Source organism: Pongo abelii, chromosome 9 (assembly GCF_028885655.2).
Source record: "Pongo abelii isolate AG06213 chromosome 9, NHGRI_mPonAbe1-v2.0_pri, whole genome shotgun sequence".
Classification (NCBI taxonomy): domain Eukaryota; kingdom Metazoa; phylum Chordata; class Mammalia; order Primates; family Hominidae; genus Pongo; species Pongo abelii.
In genome coordinates this window covers 7,392,397-7,412,205 of record NC_071994.2, presented here as the reverse complement: position 1 = coordinate 7,412,205, position 19,809 = coordinate 7,392,397, and the positions used below count along the sequence as shown (strand labels likewise).

The 19,809-nt window shown below is 47.4% G+C and overlaps 1 protein-coding gene across 8 annotated transcripts in view; it reads left to right on the top strand.

Moving 5' to 3' along the window:
• Positions 1 to 16,484, top strand: part of KDM2A (lysine demethylase 2A) — a 150,144-nt gene extending 133,660 nt beyond the window's left edge. For 7 of the 8 annotated variants that reach the window (XM_024255093.3, XM_054525557.1, XM_024255094.3 and 4 more), the window contains 9 exons: positions 1,902 to 1,985; positions 4,100 to 4,369; positions 4,894 to 5,025; positions 7,140 to 7,229; positions 8,958 to 9,670; positions 11,567 to 11,730; positions 12,324 to 12,482; positions 13,074 to 13,289; positions 13,745 to 16,484. In XM_024255093.3, coding sequence (XP_024110861.1) covers positions 1,902 to 1,985; positions 4,100 to 4,369; positions 4,894 to 5,025; positions 7,140 to 7,229; positions 8,958 to 9,670; positions 11,567 to 11,730; positions 12,324 to 12,482; positions 13,074 to 13,289; positions 13,745 to 13,926 — 2,010 coding nt within the window. In that variant the 3' untranslated portion in view covers positions 13,927 to 16,484. The remainder of the gene's footprint in view (positions 1 to 1,901; positions 1,986 to 4,099; positions 4,370 to 4,893; positions 5,026 to 7,139; positions 7,230 to 8,957; positions 9,671 to 11,566; positions 11,731 to 12,323; positions 12,483 to 13,073; positions 13,290 to 13,744) is intronic. The other variant, XM_063728058.1, reaches the window with a different exon arrangement.
• The last annotated feature ends 3,325 nt before the right edge of the window (positions 16,485 to 19,809 follow it).

Here is a 19,809-nt window from a genome sequence, read left to right as displayed (position 1 = left end):
TCAGCAGAGGAAATGGGCAGAGTCCTACTCTTCGGCAGTGCGAAGTGGGGGAGGGGAGCCATGCACTCCCTAGCACACATTTTGAATGGACCTGAATTTTTCACCCTAGGGAGATTAGGAGCCCATACCAGAGCCTTCTCCCACGTGGCACCACACCCCGCCTCTTCACCCCCACACTGTATGGTACTAACAGAAAAGGATGCCATAGCAACTTGAAGTAAATAAAACATCCGCAAATGAAATGAGTTTGGGGGAAGGTGAGAGGCATCTGGAGACTTGGCAGAAGGGGATCTTAGTAGAGGAGCTTCTTGGCTATGAGTTAAAGGGTCTTTCTGAGACCCAACTTTGGGATTTGGAGCAGGTTAAGAATGAAAATACATAAAAGTCCTGGTCTGCGGGGCAGAGCACACAGGATTATGAGAAAAATTATTAGCAATGGCCTAGACTTGCTAACCTGTCCAGGATCAGAGTTTAGTATTTGCTGAAACAGTTACCATCCTGTACATACATACCTAGGGTAGCCAGAATAGGAATCATGTAACTTGTCTCCCAGATTTGAGTTATTTTGCTGTTGGTGTTGCTTTAGGGCTCATAAGGTCAGAAGAAGAAGGAGTCCATTATACTAGAAGATTTGGGTTTCAGGAGTTTCTGTCTAAAACAAAAAGATTTGGCCAGGTGCGGTGGTTCATGCCTGTAATCCCAGCACTTTGGGAGGCCGAGGCAAGCGGATCACCTGAGGTCAGGAGTTCGAGACCAGCCTGGCCAACATGGTGAAACCCCATCTCTACTAAAAATACAAAAATTAGCCGGGTATGGTGGCAGGTGCCTGTAATCCCAGCTACTCAGGAGGCTGAGGCAGGAGAATAGCTTGAACCAGGGAGGCGAGGCGGAGGTTGCAGTGAGCGAGATAGCACCACTGCACTCCACCCTGAGCCACAGAGTGAGACTCCATCTAAAAAATAAAAATTAAAAAAAATATATTTGTTTCAAAATAACAGTCAACCAGTGTGATTCACTTAAGTGGCATTTTCTCACTGTAGCATTCTTCGTAAGTCATTTAAATTTTATTGGTAATGCCATGAGAACTTTTGCCCCTAAGATTGTTCCCTTCCCCATTTAGAGGAATAAAAGCAAATAGCAGACTCTGTGTGTGTGTGTGTGTGTGTGTGTGTGTGTGAGAGAGAGAGAGAGAGAGAGAGAGAAAGAGAGAGATTTGAGATTGAGATTTCTGTAATCAGCCTTAGAAGAAAAGAGCCCTGGGTTGAATCTGCACATTAGGCTGTACCATTCATCTCATTAATTCTGTATTAGCCAATCATTTTTATGCCACTTGGTTCACATCTGAGAAATGAAGGCAATACTTAATTACCTGATAATGTTCACTAACTGGTGTAGAAAAGTGAAGAAGCAATAATAAAGTTTTACTGTCATATGTAGAACTGTATGAGAAGTAACACTTGTCGCCACAGTAGGTTAGTTGTTTCAGTGTGTTAGTATAATTAGTACACAAGTAAGGGATTGGGAGCAAAGGTGAGTTTGAAGTCCTTTCTGCTCCCCCACCACCACCACCCCGCCCCCAGTAGAGATGCGTCTTGCTGTGTTTCCCAGGCGGGTCTCAAACTCCTGGCACAAGTGATCCTCCCACCTCTCACAGGCATGAGCCACTGTGCCCAGCCTCAAAGTTTTGATAATATTGCAGCAGCCTAAGTTTGAGTTTTCTCCTTCACCTTTGATTTATTTGTTTTCCAGTGAGTCTCTATATGAAGGGCGAATACAGACAGTTGCCACCCTGCCTCCCTTGCTACTCAAGGGTACTGAGGCAGAGTCTGGATGCTGTTCAGGGTGGTTGGCTCTTTGTTCACCCTGCCCTGATTTTTCCTTCTTTCCCCTCCTACCCTTAGATTTTGCTGGAGGAGCTTGCCAACAGTGATCCCAAGTTAGCCCTCACTGGAGTTCCTATAGTACAGTGGCCAAAAAGGGATAAGGTAAGAAACTATTTTGCTTGATCTTTAGGCTGCTTAAGCCTTTTGTTAGTTGATCATTACCGTTCTGGGGAAAACAAGAACAACTAGAGGCAGATGGCTTTTGGTGCATTAATACAAACTGACAGAAAATCATTACTCAGTTCTGTTTTGACTCGTAGGTCAGGGTAATTGGCTATCTTTGGAGGTGACCTCTCAACAGAACTATCAAACTGGGAGGCCTCCCTCCAGGTTCAGATGCCAAATTGTGCATTTGTTCACCAAAATGCATCCGCTTCTATCCTTGTGACCAGTTACTCAGTTATCTTCACAGATATGATTGAAAGCCAGTTCAAATAATTACATAGATATCTAAAAGGAGCAGAGTTTTTCTTTGACATAGTGAGATCATTCTCTCAAAAATCCCCTTACCTTGGACTTTGCAGTATGGAATGGAAAAGAGAAGAAAGGGGCCGGGCATGGTGGCTCACGCCTGTAATCCCAGCACTTTGGGAGGCCCAGGCAGGTGGATCACCTGAGGTCAGGAGTTCGAGACCAGCCTGGCCAACATGGTGAAACACACCGTCTGTACCAAAAATACAAAAATTAAGCCAGGCGTGGTGGCATGCGCCTGTAATCCCAGCTACTTGCAAGGCTGGGGCAGGAGAATCGCTTGAACCCAGGAGGCGGAGGTTGCAGTGAGCCAAGATCGCACCATTGCACTTCAGCCTGGGGGACAAGAGTGAAACTCTGTCTCAAAGAAAAAAAAAGAAGAAGAAAGGAATTACTGTCAGCTAATAATTGTCGATTAGAAATTTTCATGCCTCTTCAGTTTAGATCCTGTATAATTTTTTTTCCCATACTGTCCTCTATCAAGGTTATGTATTAAATAAATGATAGCATTCTGATCCTGGCCGTGAATTTGGCAAATAAATGAGGCTTCTGTTTCTTGTTCCCTAGCTGAAACTTGCAAAGCCATCACATTCCAGGGGTGTTTAGGCAGAATATAAAGGTATGGAGTTGAACAGTATATTTAGAGAATCACCTCCTCGTCCCTAGTGGGAGGAGTCCTACGTGGCCTCTGCTTGGCCACAGGTGACTGCCTTAAAACAATTCAGTCATTTCTGGTTGTTGAGTATTTTGTGTCAGAAAAGTGTTTAAGATATGGTAAGAAATTAAAGTAGTAGAAAACATGGTCCTTGTCCTTGAAAAGGTCACCAGCAGGGTAAATGCGAATGCTAAGAAATGTGTTCCACACTTAAATATTATTGGAGTGTCTGTTATGTACCAGGTCATATGCTTGGATTTGGAGTACTAAAGAAATGAACAAGACTAGTTTCACCCTAAGGGAGTTTACTGTCTTCTTTAGGAGTATAATCTGAGAAGTCAGGATGAGGAAATATTGGAGGGCTCCTGGAGTGACTTCGGTACATGGCACTTAACACAGAAAGCTCAGGGAGGGGTGAATCTTAACAGCTCTGCAAAAAGAAAGGGAAGCAGCTGAATTAGTAGGCCAAAGGGCTAGGACAAGGGCTGGTAAATTTTTCTGTAAAGGTCAAGATAGTAAATATTTTAGGTTTTGTACACCACACAGTCACAATTTCTCAGTTCTACCGTGGTAGCATGAAAGCAGCCATTGATTGGCCGGGTGTGGTGGCTCATACCTGTAATCCCAGCACTATGGGATGCCAAGGTGGGTGGATCATGAGGTCAGGAGATTGAGACCATCCTGGCTAACGTGGTGAAACCCCGTCTCTACAAAAAATACAAAAAAAATTAGCTGGGCGTGGTGGTGGGCACCTGTAGTCCCAGCTACTTGGGAGGCTGAGGCAGGAGAATGGCGGGAACCCGGGAGGCGGAGCTTGCAGTGAGTCGAGATCACACCACTGTATTCCAGCCTGGGCAACAAAGTGAGACTCTTTCTCAAAAAAAAAAAAAAAAAAAAAAAAAAAGCAGCCATTGATAATACATACACAAGATGAGTTGTGTGTCAATAAAATTTATTCTAGAAACAAGCAGTGGGCAGATCTGGCCATAGTGGGCCAAGCCCCAGGCTAGGTATGCTACCACGTAATCTTCTACCCTCTCCAGTCTTAAAGCAACCTGATATATTTGACCTCACTGCTTTCTCTTTCCAGCTTAAATTCCCCACTCGGCCAAAGGTGCGGGTTCCTACCATCCCCATTACGAAGCCTCACACTATGAAACCAGCTCCACGGTTAACACCTGTGAGGCCAGCTGCTGCCTCCCCGATTGTGTCAGGAGCCAGACGGAGACGAGTGCGATGTCGAAAATGCAAAGCCTGTGTGCAAGGAGAGTGTGGTGTTTGCCACTACTGCAGAGACATGAAGAAGTTTGGGGGGCCTGGACGCATGAAGCAGTCCTGTGTCCTCCGACAGTGCTTGGCAGTGAGTGATCTGCTGGGTAAAGAATTTGGGGGAGGGGTGGCAGTGCCAAAGGAACTGAAATACATATAGTGTAGAGTTAAAGAGACTTCAGAGTTGGAAAGAAAAGGTTTATACTCTTTTTTTGGCTTTATTTTGTACCTTTTTCCCCCAGGTTTAGATGGAAGATATCTAGTACTAAAAATCCGATTTAATCTTTAGGCTTTACCTAATTTTCAAACAAGAGACCAGCATTTGAAGGGCAAATCATGGCTTTCTTTCCCCTCTTCAAGTAGATTAGAAAGGACCAGGGAGGGCAAGTATAGGCCAACTGAACATAAACTAGTCTCTGGTGCCCAGGTGGTTGAGTCCTCCTCTTCCTCAGTCATTTTTCCTACCCAAAACCTCCGTTCTCCACCCTGCCTCCATGCTTCCAGGTATTTACTAGAGAACTATAGGACCCAAATCTCCCATCTTCAGTTTAAGGGAAACTGAAATGATAAGGATCTGAGTCAGTTCTCTTGGATTCTATCTTTGTCCTCTTGTAGCCCAGACTGCCTCATTCAGTCACATGTTCCCTCTGTGGAGAGGTGGATCAGAATGAAGAGACACAAGACTTTGAGAAGAAACTCATGGAATGCTGTATCTGCAATGAGATTGTTCATCCTGGCTGCCTCCAGGTGAGGAGAGCTATAAGGGGTTCCTGAAGTCTCAGCTAATGGAGCGAGTGACGCAACAGAATGGGACACTTGTGATGGGAGTGCCAGCATCCCTACTGTAGGCCATCAGCTCTGTGGTCACATAATGCAGTGGTCTAACATCAGCCCTTGATTCATATATGTACAATGTGTCAGGCACTGCGTTAGACCCTGAGGATAGAACAGTACACAAAATAAACCCAGTTCCTGTCCTCATGGAGCTTAGAATCTGGACTCTGGATTGGGTATGTAGAGTTCCCAGGCCATAATGGAACTGCATGGTGTGTTTTGGGATGCCTCAAGCCTTTAGGCATCTCTGATACATACTTCAGTGTACCTCTGGATATTAGTTCCTAAGGGAGAGTGAGGATAATAATATCAGGTAACATTTAATGTATCAGACTCAGTGCAGAGCTAAATAGCTTTAAAAAAAAAAAGTAATAAAAAGTAATAAATTCAGATCTCAGCCTCAGAGATTGAGTCCAGCATGGGCCTTGTGTTCCAAAAGCTCCTCTACTGATCCGAATTCTGCAGCCTGTGTGGAGAACCACTGTTTCCTTGGCCTTCTCAGAAAGTATCAGCTAAAATCATGACTGTCGCCTGACAGTGTTAATAAGACACTGTCATTCGTGAGAAGCAGCCCAATTTCAGAAAGGTTAAAATGTGAAAAGTATACCTTTTATAGATTTTTGGTTTTTTTGAATACTATGTAGCAGCAAATCTATAACAGAAACAATAGTAGGTCAGTATTTGGAGACATTAAGCATATGTTGAATGAAGAACCAGCTTTTTATTTTGTTTTGTTTTTGAGACATAGCCTTGTGTTGTTGCCCAGGCTAGAGTGCAGTGGCACGAATATACATTTATTCATTTAATGTTATAAATGATTCTTACGATATTTCTTTTTTTTTTTTTTTTTTTTGAGACAGAGTCTTGCTTCTGTCGCCCAGGCTAGAGTGCAGTGGCGTGACCTAGGCTCACTGCAACCTTTATCTCCCGTGTTCAAGTGATTCTCCTGCCTCAGCCTCCCTAGTAGTTGGGATTACAGGCACGCGCCACTGTGCCCAGCTAATTTTTGTGTTTTTAGTAGAGATGGGGTTTCACCGTGTTGACCAGGCGGGTCTCGAACTCCTAACCTCAAGTGATTCACCCGCCTTGGCCTCCAAAAGTGCTGGGATTACAGGTGTGAGCCACCGTGCCCGGCCTGATTCTTACGATATTTTTAACAGCATTACAATCTTTTTTTTTTTTTTTTTTTTTTAAGACATGGTCTCCCTCTGTTGCCCAGGCTGGAGTATAGTGGTGAGATTTTGGCTCACTGCAGCCTCCATCTCCTGGGTTCAAGCAATTCTTCTGCCTCAGCCTCCTGAGTAGCTGGGATTACAGGCATGCACCACCACACCCAGCTAGTTTTGTGTTAAGTAGAGATGGGGTTTCACCATGTTGTCCAGGTTGGTCTTGAACTCCTGGCATCAAGTGATCCGCCCACCTTGGCTTCCCAAAGTGCTGGGATTACAGGCATGAGCCACCATGCCTGGACAGCTTTACAATCTTAAAAGTTTGTTTGATTAATTATAACTTGGTGAAGATTTAAATGGTGCATATTACATCTATTAACATATCTCAAACCCACAGAATTAGTGAAATAGGGTATTAATTCCATGATGATGATAATGGCTAATACAAAGGGTTTTCTGTATGCCAAGTCCTTTGTTAAATTCTTTACACAATGAATAATCCTCACCACAACCCTATAAGGTGGGTTTTGTTGTATCTCTGGCAATTATATTGTTGTATCTCTGTGTATTAGTTCCTGAGGGAAAGTAAAGGTAATAATATCAGCCAGCATTTTACAGTGGAGAACACTGAGTCACAGAGACTAGAGCATTAGTCCCTAAACCCAAGCTATCAGAACCTGTGCCCCACTGTCAAGATCAGGTTCAGCACCATTGGCTATTTGGGGCTGGATTGCTCACAGTTTTTCTCCTTTATGGACCAATGTTGTTGAGACATGAGTAACTCTTCCCAACTGTGTTATTGTTGGATAAAGGAAGCTTGAGAGACAGGCTTTTAAAAACATCTCTGTCTTCCTATAGATGGATGGAGAGGGGTTGCTTAATGAAGAATTGCCAAATTGCTGGGAATGTCCAAAGTGCTACCAGGAGGACAGCTCGGAGAAAGCCCAGGTAAAGGAACCTTATCAGATTTGCACTGTGACAGAAAGGAGGCATCAAATGTGGGGGATTGCTACACGTTTGCCTTTGCATTAGTGTTCATACGGTTTCTCTGACCTAGGAGATTATTTTTGTTTAGTTTGGTATGTTTTTCCTTTGGTTAATTTTTAGTATTTTCTTTGTTAGAGTTTGTAGCATTGTGTGTGTGTTGTATTACTAAATACTAAATATTGTTCCACTTGGGATCTGCAAATTCCTAAGGTCCTTTTATACTCTGGGGCCCTACAAAAAGAGGAACCACCGCTGGGCTATTTGAGGAGAGAAATTAGGTGAGTAGGATCCCTCCTGAGGAATGTTAACTAGAGGAGAGGCAGTGGCCTGAGGCAGGCAGTGAGTGCAGCAGTGTACTTGAGCTTCCAGTTAAGCAGGTTCACATTTTTGTCATCTTCACTTTTGTGGCCTGACAGAAAGCCCTGCCCTGACCATCCCACATGCCCAAATGTGTCATGTGGAAGCAGCCCCTCCCCCAGAGAGGACCAGTGCTATGACCTTGGCCCAAAGGAGCTGAGGTTGCTGACCAGTGGTTGCCAATAATGTCAAAGGGCCAAAAGGACTGTAGTTACTCAGGCTGACAAGGCAAGACCAGCTGTGGACACACCTGCAAGAGGAGATGGCTTTCCAAGTGCCAGCCTTCCAAGGACCCTTGCACAGGAGCGGGGAAGGGGGCAGAAGGGAATTTTCTTACCTTTTTATTTCTTCCCACTTGGATACTAAGATAGTTGAATTTTTCAATCTATTTGTCTTTGAGGGCAAGGATTTTTGAAGTTGACTAGGGCCAAAGTTCTCCTAAGCTCTTGCACTAGTGGCCTTTACATGTGTCTTCATTAGTGATGTTGAGTGTTTGCATCTCTGCTGTAGCAGATGTGTTGGCAGATGGCTATGTTTTAGTATTACCTTCTAATACATTGGAAAAGGTACCACCCAAAAGGTGGTCATTTTCTTCCAACCATAATGATTAAAAAATGTAAGGAGGAAAAGGAGCAGAGACCAGGGTTGTTGCTTATAGACATAAAATGTCTCCTTGCAAAAAACCTGAACTACTGATATGGTTCCTAGTGGAACATGTTTACTGGGCTTTGTCATAGCATAGTCATAGTGGGCTCCAGGAAAGGGCAAGTATCTGGAGCGCACAAATGCCACAGATAAAGTTGGGGGCTCTTGTGGGATTCCTTACCATAATCATGAGTGAATCTCTCTGTAGCAACCCAGTTTCTCACAGAGGTTCTTGTTATCTGCTTTATTATTCACGTGGGGGATGGAGTGGAAGATGCAGCCTGGTGGAGTCAAACTTAGACTGTGGTAGAGCTGGAAGCCAATGGTGTTTACCACTGTCAGACTCAGGATCTTAGTTCAAATGGTATATGTGGGCTTTTTCCACCATGAAACAGAAATACGTCTCTTTGGTGAAAAGAGGTAAGTCAAAGACGCAATTAAAAATGGTCAGGCCAGGTGCAGTGGCTCACACCTATAATTCCAGTACTTTGAGAGGCCAAGGCAGGCGGATCACTTGAGCCTAGGAGTTGGAGACCAGCCTGGGCCGACTCTGAGGGAATGACCCCCTCTCCAACAGTGACCTTTCTTCTCTCTGGTCCCCTGAGAGCAAGGGAGGTTCACCCTGTCTGTTTAGAGGGTATGGAAGAAAGGAAGCACTGATGTTGCTTTTCTGGGCCTGTTTTGCAGAAGCGGAAAATGGAAGAGAGTGACGAAGAAGCTGTGCAAGCCAAAGTCCTGCGGCCCCTGCGGAGCTGCGATGAGCCTCTCACGCCCCCGCCTCATTCACCCACTTCCATGCTGCAGCTCATCCATGACCCGGTTTCCCCCCGGGGTATGGTGACTCGGTCATCCCCTGGGGCTGGCCCCAGCGACCACCACAGTGCCAGCCGCGATGAGCGCTTCAAACGGCGGCAGTTGCTGCGGCTGCAGGCCACAGAGCGCACCATGGTACGGGAAAAGGAGAACAATCCCAGCGGCAAAAAGGAGCTGTCTGAAGTTGAGAAAGCCAAGATCCGGGGATCGTACCTCACTGTCACGCTACAGAGGCCCACCAAAGAGCTCCACGGGACATCCATTGTGCCCAAGCTGCAGGCCATCACGGCCTCCTCTGCCAACCTTCGCCATTCCCCCCGTGTGCTAGTGCAGCACTGCCCAGCCCGAACCCCCCAGCGTGGGGATGAGGAGGGGCTGGGGGGAGAGGAGGAGGAAGAGGAGGAGGAGGAGGAGGAAGATGACAGTGCAGAGGAGGGGGGTGCAGCCAGGCTGAATGGCCGGGGCAGTTGGGCTCAGGATGGAGACGAAAGCTGGATGCAGCGGGAGGTCTGGATGTCTGTCTTCCGCTACCTCAGCCGCAGAGAACTTTGTGAATGTATGCGAGTGTGCAAGACGTGGTATAAATGGTGAGCAGGGATTCAGGGGGTCAGGAATTAGGGGTATGGGAGTAGGTGGCAGGTTTTCCATATGAGAACAGCATGCACCTTGGCATCTGAAAGCCTGTGGGGTCCCATGAGGAGTGAATTGACCCTTTTTCCCAAACTTTGGGTCCTGTTTAAAGATGTAGCCTGTTGTACCCGCAGATGTCATTAGGGAACTGGCCATTTGCCTCCTGGCCCTGCTCTATACTTTCCCATGTCTCTTTGTTATGGGGAGGGAGACTGATTTGGGGGATAGATTTGTAGTCTGTGCTAAAACTTGAGAGTCTTGCGGGCTGAAAATTTCCTCCTCAAGTCAGCTGAACTCATCACGTGTTGGTTGAGAGCCTATGATGTTCTAGTCACTCTTCTGGTGCTGATAACACAGATAACCTCACTTAAGCCCCTGACTCAATTACCTCTCCATTCAGTGAGAGAAGTAGGCATGCTTTTCAAGATGAATTTGAAGGTGCTTAACATTTTTCTTCAGTTTTAATGCTCATCCCCCCAAACCTGGATCAGAATTCCCTTTTCCAGCAAGCAGAGTCCAGTTTTGAAGCTTCCTTAATGAGAGCTACCATTTCTTCTTAAGTTGGACAGACAGTTGGGGGAAAAAATTCCTAGTGATGATGAACAAGGAGCTTCCCATTGGGCATTGTTGGTTTTTCCTTAAACTCTGGTATATATTTACTCCAGGATATATCCTTGTTATCTGGGTCACACACATCCTATTACAGTAGTGTTGGTGTCCTGACCAATGGCATTCACTCAGGAACTTTTTAGAAATGTCAACTGTCAGGACCCTCATAGGCCTCTTAAATCAGAACCTCTTGGGTGGGCCCAGCAGTCTGCTTTAACAAGTGCTCCTCCAGGGGACTCTGATGCATGCTCGAGTTTAGAGCAGCAAAATCTGCTGTATTGTCAGCAGCTTGCTTCTGCCATAGAAGCTTCATGTGGCACTGGTAAAATTGTTTCAGTCTCTAAATAGACCCTATTCTTTGCAAACATGAGTTTATTTCCCAAATCTGAATTAATGTGTAGTGTATCTAAATTCTCCTTAATATTTCTCTATCTAGGGCTAGTAGGACTGCTTGGCTCTACCTCTTGGTTTTCAGGGCAAGGCACATCAGATTTCCATTATGTGCTGTCTCTCTTCCCCTGCCAACCAGGCTAGGGGGCAGGGGCTATAAAATATTAAATGGAAGCCAGCATGTTGTGGTTTGTGGCCTGTAGATTTGTAGACTGCAGTGGAAAGCCAGGCCTATCCCTTTCAGTTCTGGTCTGGCCTGGCTAGAAAATGTCAGGATAGCACTGAGGCAGAACTTGAGGGTGAGAGAGGACTCTGTAAGCCTGATAAAGAGCCTCTTTTGACCTGATACAGTAATGGGCTGAAGGCAGGGTGAATTGTGGATGTGCTGAGTAGCACCCTGCATTTCAGGCAGCTGCGAGTGACTGCCAAGGGAGGGAATGGAACAGGCCTTCTTAGCTTTAGACAGTAAGAAGTCTAGAAACTTTAAGAGGCTTCCTTATATACACTTCAGCAAGAACCATGCCATTTTAATGCAGATGAAGGAGTTATAGACTGTTGCTTGCTGTGGGTCCCTAACAACTGTTGTGTTCTCAAACACTCCAGAATAAATCAGGGTAAAGTGGTCAAGTTATATACTATCAATATATAGGTTTGCAAAGCGTCTAGTTGTTGTAGAGTTCAAAGCAATTTTTTGCCTATTCTGTGAGGCAAAAAATGATAAGGTGTGATCCCTGTACACTTGTAGAAGAACGATCCTCCAGGTACTCTGCTTTTCCCAGAAGCCATAAGCAGCCTGTGATGGGAGCTCCACTGATCAAGTTAATGAAGGCGAGTTCTCTTCCCTTCTATCACAGGTGCTGCGACAAGAGACTTTGGACAAAAATTGACTTGAGTAGGTGTAAGGCCATTGTGCCCCAGGCCCTCAGTGGCATCATCAAGAGGCAGCCAGTCAGCCTTGACCTCAGTTGGACCAACATCTCTAAAAAGCAACTGACATGGCTTGTCAATAGGCTGCCAGGTAAGTGAGCAGCCCTGCCGCTGTCTTTCCAGGGGCCCAGAAGAAGCGGGCAAGAAAAGTTGCATTATTGGCAGTGCTTCTTAGCATCACTTGAGGGCACTGTAGGGCAGCAGTCCCGTGCCATTGTTGCTTAGCAAGAGGTTTACCCAGGGCCATCTTAAGTGCCAGTCTCCCAGGCAGCACTCTGGACTGGCAGGCTAATCACTGCAGTGGACAGCAAAGAGAACGGAATCAGTGTTGCTGCCAGCCCTGCAGTTCTCCTCAGCATAACCACTAAAGAGGAAATTTGAGTCAGATGTTACTTTGGTCAGCTCCTTATAAGCCCTTGTTCTCTTCAGCATTTTGAGCTCTTGGAAAGACAGGAAGTCACTCCTTCTTGTATTGCTCTGGTGGGAACTAAGCAATCAATTTACCACTAAAGCTAGAAGATGTAGTATAGGATACCATGGAAATCTTTGAGCTGGATGACTAAAAGATTAGGCATAGTCCTTCTCTCCTATTAGACTGGAAGTTTGTTCACTGCTCAGATCGTTAGGGCTCTGAGTATGCTGGGAAACAATGTATTATTACGTGTCTCATTCCATCCATTGCAGGACTGAAAGACCTCCTCCTAGCAGGCTGCTCCTGGTCTGCAGTCTCTGCCCTCAGCACCTCCAGCTGCCCCCTTCTCAGGACCCTTGATCTTCGGTGGGCAGTAGGAATCAAGGACCCTCAAATTCGGGACTTGCTTACTCCACCGGCTGATAAACCAGGTATGCTCTGGACCTGACTTCTCTGTGCTTGTCTTGGGGTAGCTTTGTCTTCCAAACAGACCTCGTCCTCAGAAGCTAAGGTAGTCTCAGAAATGATGCTGTGGAAGAATAGAAGAGCACAAAATGAAAACAGAATGATGGACTATGTACAAGAATAGGGTAACTATAAGCAGATAACTACCTACAAACAGTGGAGTAAGTCCATTTTGTGAGTTGGTGGAGTTTGGGGCCCAGAGAGTGTAAGCCTGAAAAAGTCTGAGAAGGCTTTATGGTTGAGGTGGAATCAAAAGCTGTTTGCATGATGGTCTAGAAAAGTGTGGTGGTATTGGAAGGGGAGGAGCATTCTGCACATAGCCTTTTGCTGTGTGCGTGAGGCATAATCTAGCAGCTTGAGAAGAAAGAAAACTTGTCTGGTTTCCTAGAAACTGCCTACACACAGTGCTCACACCCTGAAGGCAGGGCTGGGTGTGGGCAGTTCTACTTAACCCCTTCAAGGGGGCCTGGCCAGCAAGTAGCTGTTGCTGCCTGGAGCCTTGAAGCTGGATTAGAGAATTGAGTGTTTTGATCTAGGCTCTTCTCTTGCCTGTACAGGTCAGGACAATCGCAGCAAGCTCCGGAACATGACCGACTTCCGGCTGGCAGGCCTTGACATCACAGATGCCACGCTTCGCCTCATCATTCGCCACATGCCCCTCCTGTCTCGACTCGACCTCAGTCACTGCAGCCACCTTACAGATCAGTCCTCCAATCTACTCACTGCTGTCGGGTCTTCCACTCGCTACTCTCTCACAGAGCTCAATATGGCAGGTATGCCGCTACAGTTGTTCATAATCAGTGGTGCCCCCTGCCTCCAGCCCTCCCTGGAACTTGATCAGTAAACCAGAATGACCTTGGGTCTGTTGATTGACCCACATTAGCTCATTTCTTCACATCTGGACAAGGACATGGATTTCTATTCCTTTTTTAACTGATGGGGGACTGAGGCCTTGAGTAGTTAAGTCGGTTGCCTGTGTGCACAGCCAACATCCAGCTGGAGTTTGGTCAGCCTTGCAGCCCTTGTGCTTGTTGTCATATGGTGATGGGATTGAGGCAGCAGGGTCCCTTTGGAGGTGTTGATGGCACTTCTGGTCTCTGAGCCAGCTAGTTGTGGGACAAAGAGGGCTTTTGTTTAGCATTTTGAAGGAAAGATGGCTACAGGAATTGAATGGCAGAGGAAAGTTGTGTGTATGTGAGCACTGTCATTATGTCCACTTTCCCGACAGGTTGCAATAAATTGACAGACCAGACCCTGATCTACCTACGGCGCATTGCCAACGTCACCTTGATCGACCTTCGAGGATGCAAGCAGATCACTCGAAAAGCCTGCGAGCACTTCATCTCAGACTTGTCCATCAACAGCCTCTACTGCCTGTCTGACGAGAAGCTGATACAGAAGATCAGCTAAGACACACCCAGCCCAGACTCAACAGGAAACCGATCTTCCCCTGACTCCCCACCGAGGAGAGCCTCTCCTCGACCCTGCACGGGCTCTGAGGCCAGCGTCACACTCCCTCTCTGCTCTCCTGTCCCTTGAGCTCTTCCTCTACAGGTGGGGCAGAGAGGGTGGTGGACACCAGGCTTACCTGCCTGCTCCTCTCCCTCCTAAGGAAAAGGGAGAAGCAGATTGATCTGAGGGGAAAGCACAGGCTGTGCTGTCAAGGCGCCTGCTCGCTTACTCGCCTGCCAGGAGGCCGGGCTCTCAGTTTGGGGTGTTTGTGCAACCTTCATCTGCACTGGGCCCTGTGCCCCTCCTCCCCATCCATGGTCCCCAGCAGTGCCTGGTTCTGAGCAAACTCCCAGGGAAGAAAACGGCCCTGTCTCCATGGCCAGGTTCTTGTGGTGTCTAGTGCGCGTCTCTCCTCCATCACACTCTCCCGGCTTGCGCAGGAGGGGCCGGCAGCCCCAGGAGTCCCAGACCCGTGCCGATCACACTGGTGCTGTTGAGATGTCCCAAACCTCACGTCCTTAACTGTGCTCTCCCTCCTTTCCTCTCCCTTGAGCTTGGTTCTGCCCAGCACTCGTGCTCGTTCATATAATTAGGTTTCCCACCCCAGCCTACCCGACTTACTTGCTAGTCTCTATGAGGTCCTTATTGCACTTATTGGGGTTGAAGCTCTTCAGAGGAGCTGGAACTGTCTACCCCAGGGACACACCCATTTCGTTGCTACCCAAGTGGATTCTGAGACAGGCACCATCTCCTTGTTCCCCCCTCTCTCTTTTGTCTCCCACTGACTGCCCTTTTCCATGTGTCTTCATTCTGCCTGAAGAAGGCTTTCCCAGGATGCACGTCCTCAGAGGGAGCAGCCTATCTCCCCCAAGCTGGAGGCGGCAGAGGACTGGGCCAAGCCCCAACCTGCCTGTGTCTAGCCCCAGTGGCTCACTGACCTTTCAGGGCAGTCAGGGGGTCCTGCTTAGAAGCCAGTCACCTGCCCTCTGCCTGCAGCCATGGAAGGGGGTGTGCATGTGCCTCTGTGTGTGTGGCTGAGTGTATTCCGCGCGTGTGTGTGGAGGGAGGGAGCGAGGGGAGCATGGTGTCTCCCGCTCCACCGCCCTTTGTCGAGCCCCATCAGCTGCCCCCTTTTACTTTGCATTGAACGGCCTGTCCAAAGATCCTCTCTCTAGGGCAGCAGAGAGCTTTTTGCACTTTAAAAAAAAAGAAAGAAAGGTCGGAATTTCTTTTGGGTCAATATTTTTAAGTGTGTGAGGAGATGCTCAGTAGCAGCAGCCTATGGCAAGAGCTTATGATTGATGCAAATTTGCACTCTGCTCCCCCTCTGTAAGGATACTGATAGCACAACCTCTTCTTCCCCCCACCCCTGCCCCGCCTTCTGGTCCTCCATCCCTGTCCCTTTCTGGCCCTCTCCCTGTAGCCCAGTCTCAGGCTTTCCTCTTCCTGAAGCCCTACAGAGGTAGGGAATGGAGCCCAGGCACCAGGGGTCTGAAGTGTGAGCCACTGAGAAGAGAGACGCCAACTGCACCCTTGCCACTTCCAAAGCAATAGAGGCAGAGTGGTCCCCTCTTTGCCACCTAGGCCAGTTTTGACCCTGGCATTAACTGGCCTTAGAAGAAACTGGGTCCTGGTAGGGGGTGGCATTTTGTCTGTTTCTTCCAATCTGCTGAATCTTTTGACTGCACCTTACAAACAGCAGTCTGTTCCCATGACCCTCTGCCCACTTCCATTGGTCTCCAGGCCCCAATAATCTGGGGTTGAAACTTTGAGGAAATGCCAGTGACTTATTCCAGAGTGCCTCAGTTAGGGGAACTTCTCTGTAAAGAACCCTGGGTATTGAGCAAAAACCTTATTATTGTTAATGACCTATAATTGGAAGCTTCCTGCCTTTTTCTTTGGTTGCTCCTGTGGAAAATACTGAAAAGATTACTTTGTTTTATTTTGTTGTCTTTTTATAAAAGGGGAGGTGGAGAGACCCCTTCAGAGCAGGGATTGTGCCGGGAGAGTGCCTCTGACTTTGGGACATTTCATCCACAGAAATTTCCAAGCCAATGGTTTCTTTTGGGTTTTGGTTTTTATGTTTGTTTTTTGGGGTTTGGAAAAACATGCATTTTTACCGTGCACGTAAATTGGTCAGCAGAAAAGGGAGCCCAGAAGAGGCAGCAGATGGACCATGCCTTTGCTGGGTTTTCCTTTTCTTTGGGACTGTGAGGGGAAATGGTTTTTAGAGGTGAGGGTTGGTCCATGTGGAGGAAAGAAGTGTCTCTGTTGGGGGACAGAGGAACCTGGGGAGTCCATCGCATGTCCTACAATCTGCTCTTAGACACGGCCTTGCCAGGAGAGCCTGCCCTCAGACTGCAGGACCAGAACCCCTGCCTCCATCTTTCCAAGCACCGGGGCGAAAAACCACAAAGGAAAGGAAGAAAATTTATATATATATAATATAAAATCACTTGGTGATTAAAAAAATAACTGCTCCATAAATAAAACTCCTAAAGTCACTTATGTTTAAAGGGTTTGGTTGTGTTTTTTGTTTTTCGGAGAAATATTGTAAATATATATTTTTTTGTTGCTGATTTAGAGTCAATCTCCAATGTTGTGCTAAAAAGTTTAAATTAAATGTAAGCATTAAGGGGATAAGTCTTATGCTATCTCAGTTGACACATTGAGGTTATTTTGGGCCAGAGAAGGAGGAAGCTAGTTGGACTTTGTTTTGTTTTCCAAAAGTTCTCCACTATTGGTTTTAGAGAGAGCAAGGACGTCTTTCCTCTGACACGTGGGAATGGGTGATATTTGTGTAATAAAATTTTTAAAAGACAAAAAAAGAAATAGCCTCCAATGGGAAATATTTTAATTTAGGTTTTGTTTTTGTTTGGGGGTTTTTTGTTTTTGTTTTTTTAAAAAAATAAAAAGGCTTTAAAAACAAAAACTAAACCTTTTCTGCTTCGATGTGTGCGTGTGAGCAAGTCAGAAGGCTAAGGCCAAGGAGCCCTTGCTTCACCTCTCAGCAGCAGCAGCAGAACTAGGGGGCATGTTTACTGCTTGGATTTTCTTAGCTTATTTTTTAAACACCAAAAAGCAGCACTTGCTTCTAGAAACACAACGTTTACTTCATCAAGATGAACTGTTTTTTGTTTTTTTGTTTTTTTTTTTTTTGAGATGGAGTCTCGCTCTGTCGCCCAGGCTGGAGTGCAAGGGCACAATCTCGGCTCACTGCAGCCTCCGCCTCCCGGGTTCAAGCGATTCTTCTGCCTCAGCCTCCGGAGTAGCTAGGATTACAGGCACTCACCATCATGTCCAGCTAATTTGTGTGTGTGTGTGTGTGTATTTTTGTAGAGACGGGGTTTCACCATGTTGGCCAGGCTGGTTTTGAACTCCTGACCTCAGGTAATCCGCCGGCCTCCGCCTCCCAGAGTGCTGGGACTGTAGGCATGAGCCACTGCGCCCAGCCCCAAGGTGAACTTTGTAATGGATGTGAACATTTTAAGTGTGAGATTACCTGACATTCTCTCACCCAAAAAGAGCAGCCCTGCAGAGGCACCCAGGGGTACACTCCTTAGAATGGGCTGGGGCATCTCTAATCTTTCATCCCCACAACTGCCAAGCCATCCGCCAGGGCCAATTCCATCTGCTAAAGATGCAGAAAGTCGCTGAGCAGGGTCTGGCCCAGGCAGGCTGTGACCAGCGTGTCTCCCACCTCATCCTACTGCTTCTCATCGCCGAGCATGTTGAGTCCAAGTTTCCAGTCTTTAAATACGTGTGCCAGATGCTGCCAGAGAACTGCCTCCTTACCTGACTGCTGAGTCTCAGGAGGGATGCAGTCCCATCTGGGAGGGCCTGAGCAGGCTTCCATCACTACCTCCAAAGGAATCTGGGGATCTCTGCCCATCCTACTCCCCATACTGATAGTAAAGGACCATCTCCGATTCTGGAGCACAGTCTAGAGTGGACAAGGGCGTTGCACAATGGGCTGATTTAATGTTGGTTCCCCAAGGACAGATATGGATGTGGCCATGTTTGGATGTTTCCAGGGAAGGAAGAGTGTCAATTTTGCCCCTAAATATCTCAGAAACCCATCTGCCTCTTACTAATCTCATCCCTGCCACCCTAGTGGAAGCCACCACTGTCTAGAACCTCAACCACAGGAAAAGCCCCAAGGACCCCAGTCCAACCCCCTGTCCTCCATGTTGGTAGCCAGACATTTATCTTAAAAGATTGATTTGGCTGGGCACAGTGGCTCATGCCTGTAATCCCAGCACTTTGGGAGGCCAAGGCAGGCAGATCACCAGAGGTCAGGAGTTCAAGACCAGCCTGGCCAACATGGTGAAACCCTGTCTGTACTAAAAATACAAAAATTAGCCAGGTGTGGTGGCACATGCCTGTAATCCCAGCTACTTGGGAAGCTGAGGCAGGAAAATCGCTTGAACCCCGGAGGCGGAGGTTGCAGTGAGCTGAGATCGCACCATTGCACTCCAGCCTGAGTGACAAGAGCGAGACTCCATCTCAAATAAAAAAAAGACTGATTTGACTACTTCCCTCCCCTGCTTAAAACCCTTCATTGTGTTCATCTCAGGATAAAGTCTGAACGTGGCATGTAATGTGGCCCATGAGGCTGCCAGGCCCTCAGGCTTCATTGCCCATCATTTGTCCCTCCTCTTCCTCTCCACTCATAGCCAATTAACACCATCTCTGGGTCTTTGTATGTCCTGTTCACTCCACCTGGTACAGCTAACTCGGTTTACCTATTACTTTCTCTGGGAAACCATCTCCTCCTTTACTCCAGACTGGATCAGGCCAGGCACAGTGACTCACGCCTATAATCCTAGCACTTTGGGAGGCCAAGGTGGGAGGGGCACTTGAGGCCAGGAGTTCAAGACCAGCCTGGTCAACATGTCAAAACCCTGTCTCTACAAAAACACACAGCCGGGCACAGTGGCTCACACCTGTAATCCCAGCACTTTGGGAGGCCAAGGCAGGTGGATCATCTGAGGTCAGGAGTTCCAGACCAGCCTGACCAACATGGTGAAAGCCCATCTCTACTAATAATACAAAAATTAGCCAAGCGTGGTAGCGTGCACCTGTAATCCCAGCTACTCGGGAGGCTGAGGCAGGAGAATTGCTTCAACCCGGGAGGCAGAGGTTGCAGTGAGCCAAGATCACACCACTGCACTCCAGCCTGGGTGACAGAGCGACACCCGTCTCAAAAAAAAAAAAAAAAATTAGCCAGACAAGGTGGCATGTGCCTGTACTCCCACCTACTCAGGACGTTGAGGCAGGAGACTCACCTCAGCCTGTAGTGAGCTATGATCGTGCCACGGCACTCCAGCCTGGGCGACACAGTTGAGACTCTGTCTCAAAAAAAGACCAGTCTGTTCACCATCTTTCCAGGCCACAACTCTCAGAGCCCAGGTCCAGAAGGAAATCTCAGCGTTGACACCCATGTATGTGCAGGAAACTGACGGCAGGCCCCAGAGGTCAGGGACACCTGACTTTCCCCCGTCAATGCTGTCATCCAGCCTCTGCCTCCCACTCCACATCCACCCCAATCCAATGGGCAGGGAGTTCTACCTCCCCAGAGCGTGCCATAGGATAGCAGGCAGAGGGACAGGGAGAGAAACATACCTTGAAAGACCCAGAAGAGGAAAGGCAAAGAGGTAGAGAGGGACGGAGAGAAAAGAGACCATGGAGGAAGACGGGGGGAGACATAAATGAGGCCCAAGATAGTCTAGTGTGACAGTGGCCACTCGGCGCGTCGTCTCCCCAGCCCAACGCTTCACACATCTTTTTTTTTTTGAGATGGTGTCTCACTCTGTCGCCCAGGCTGGGGTACAGTGGCGC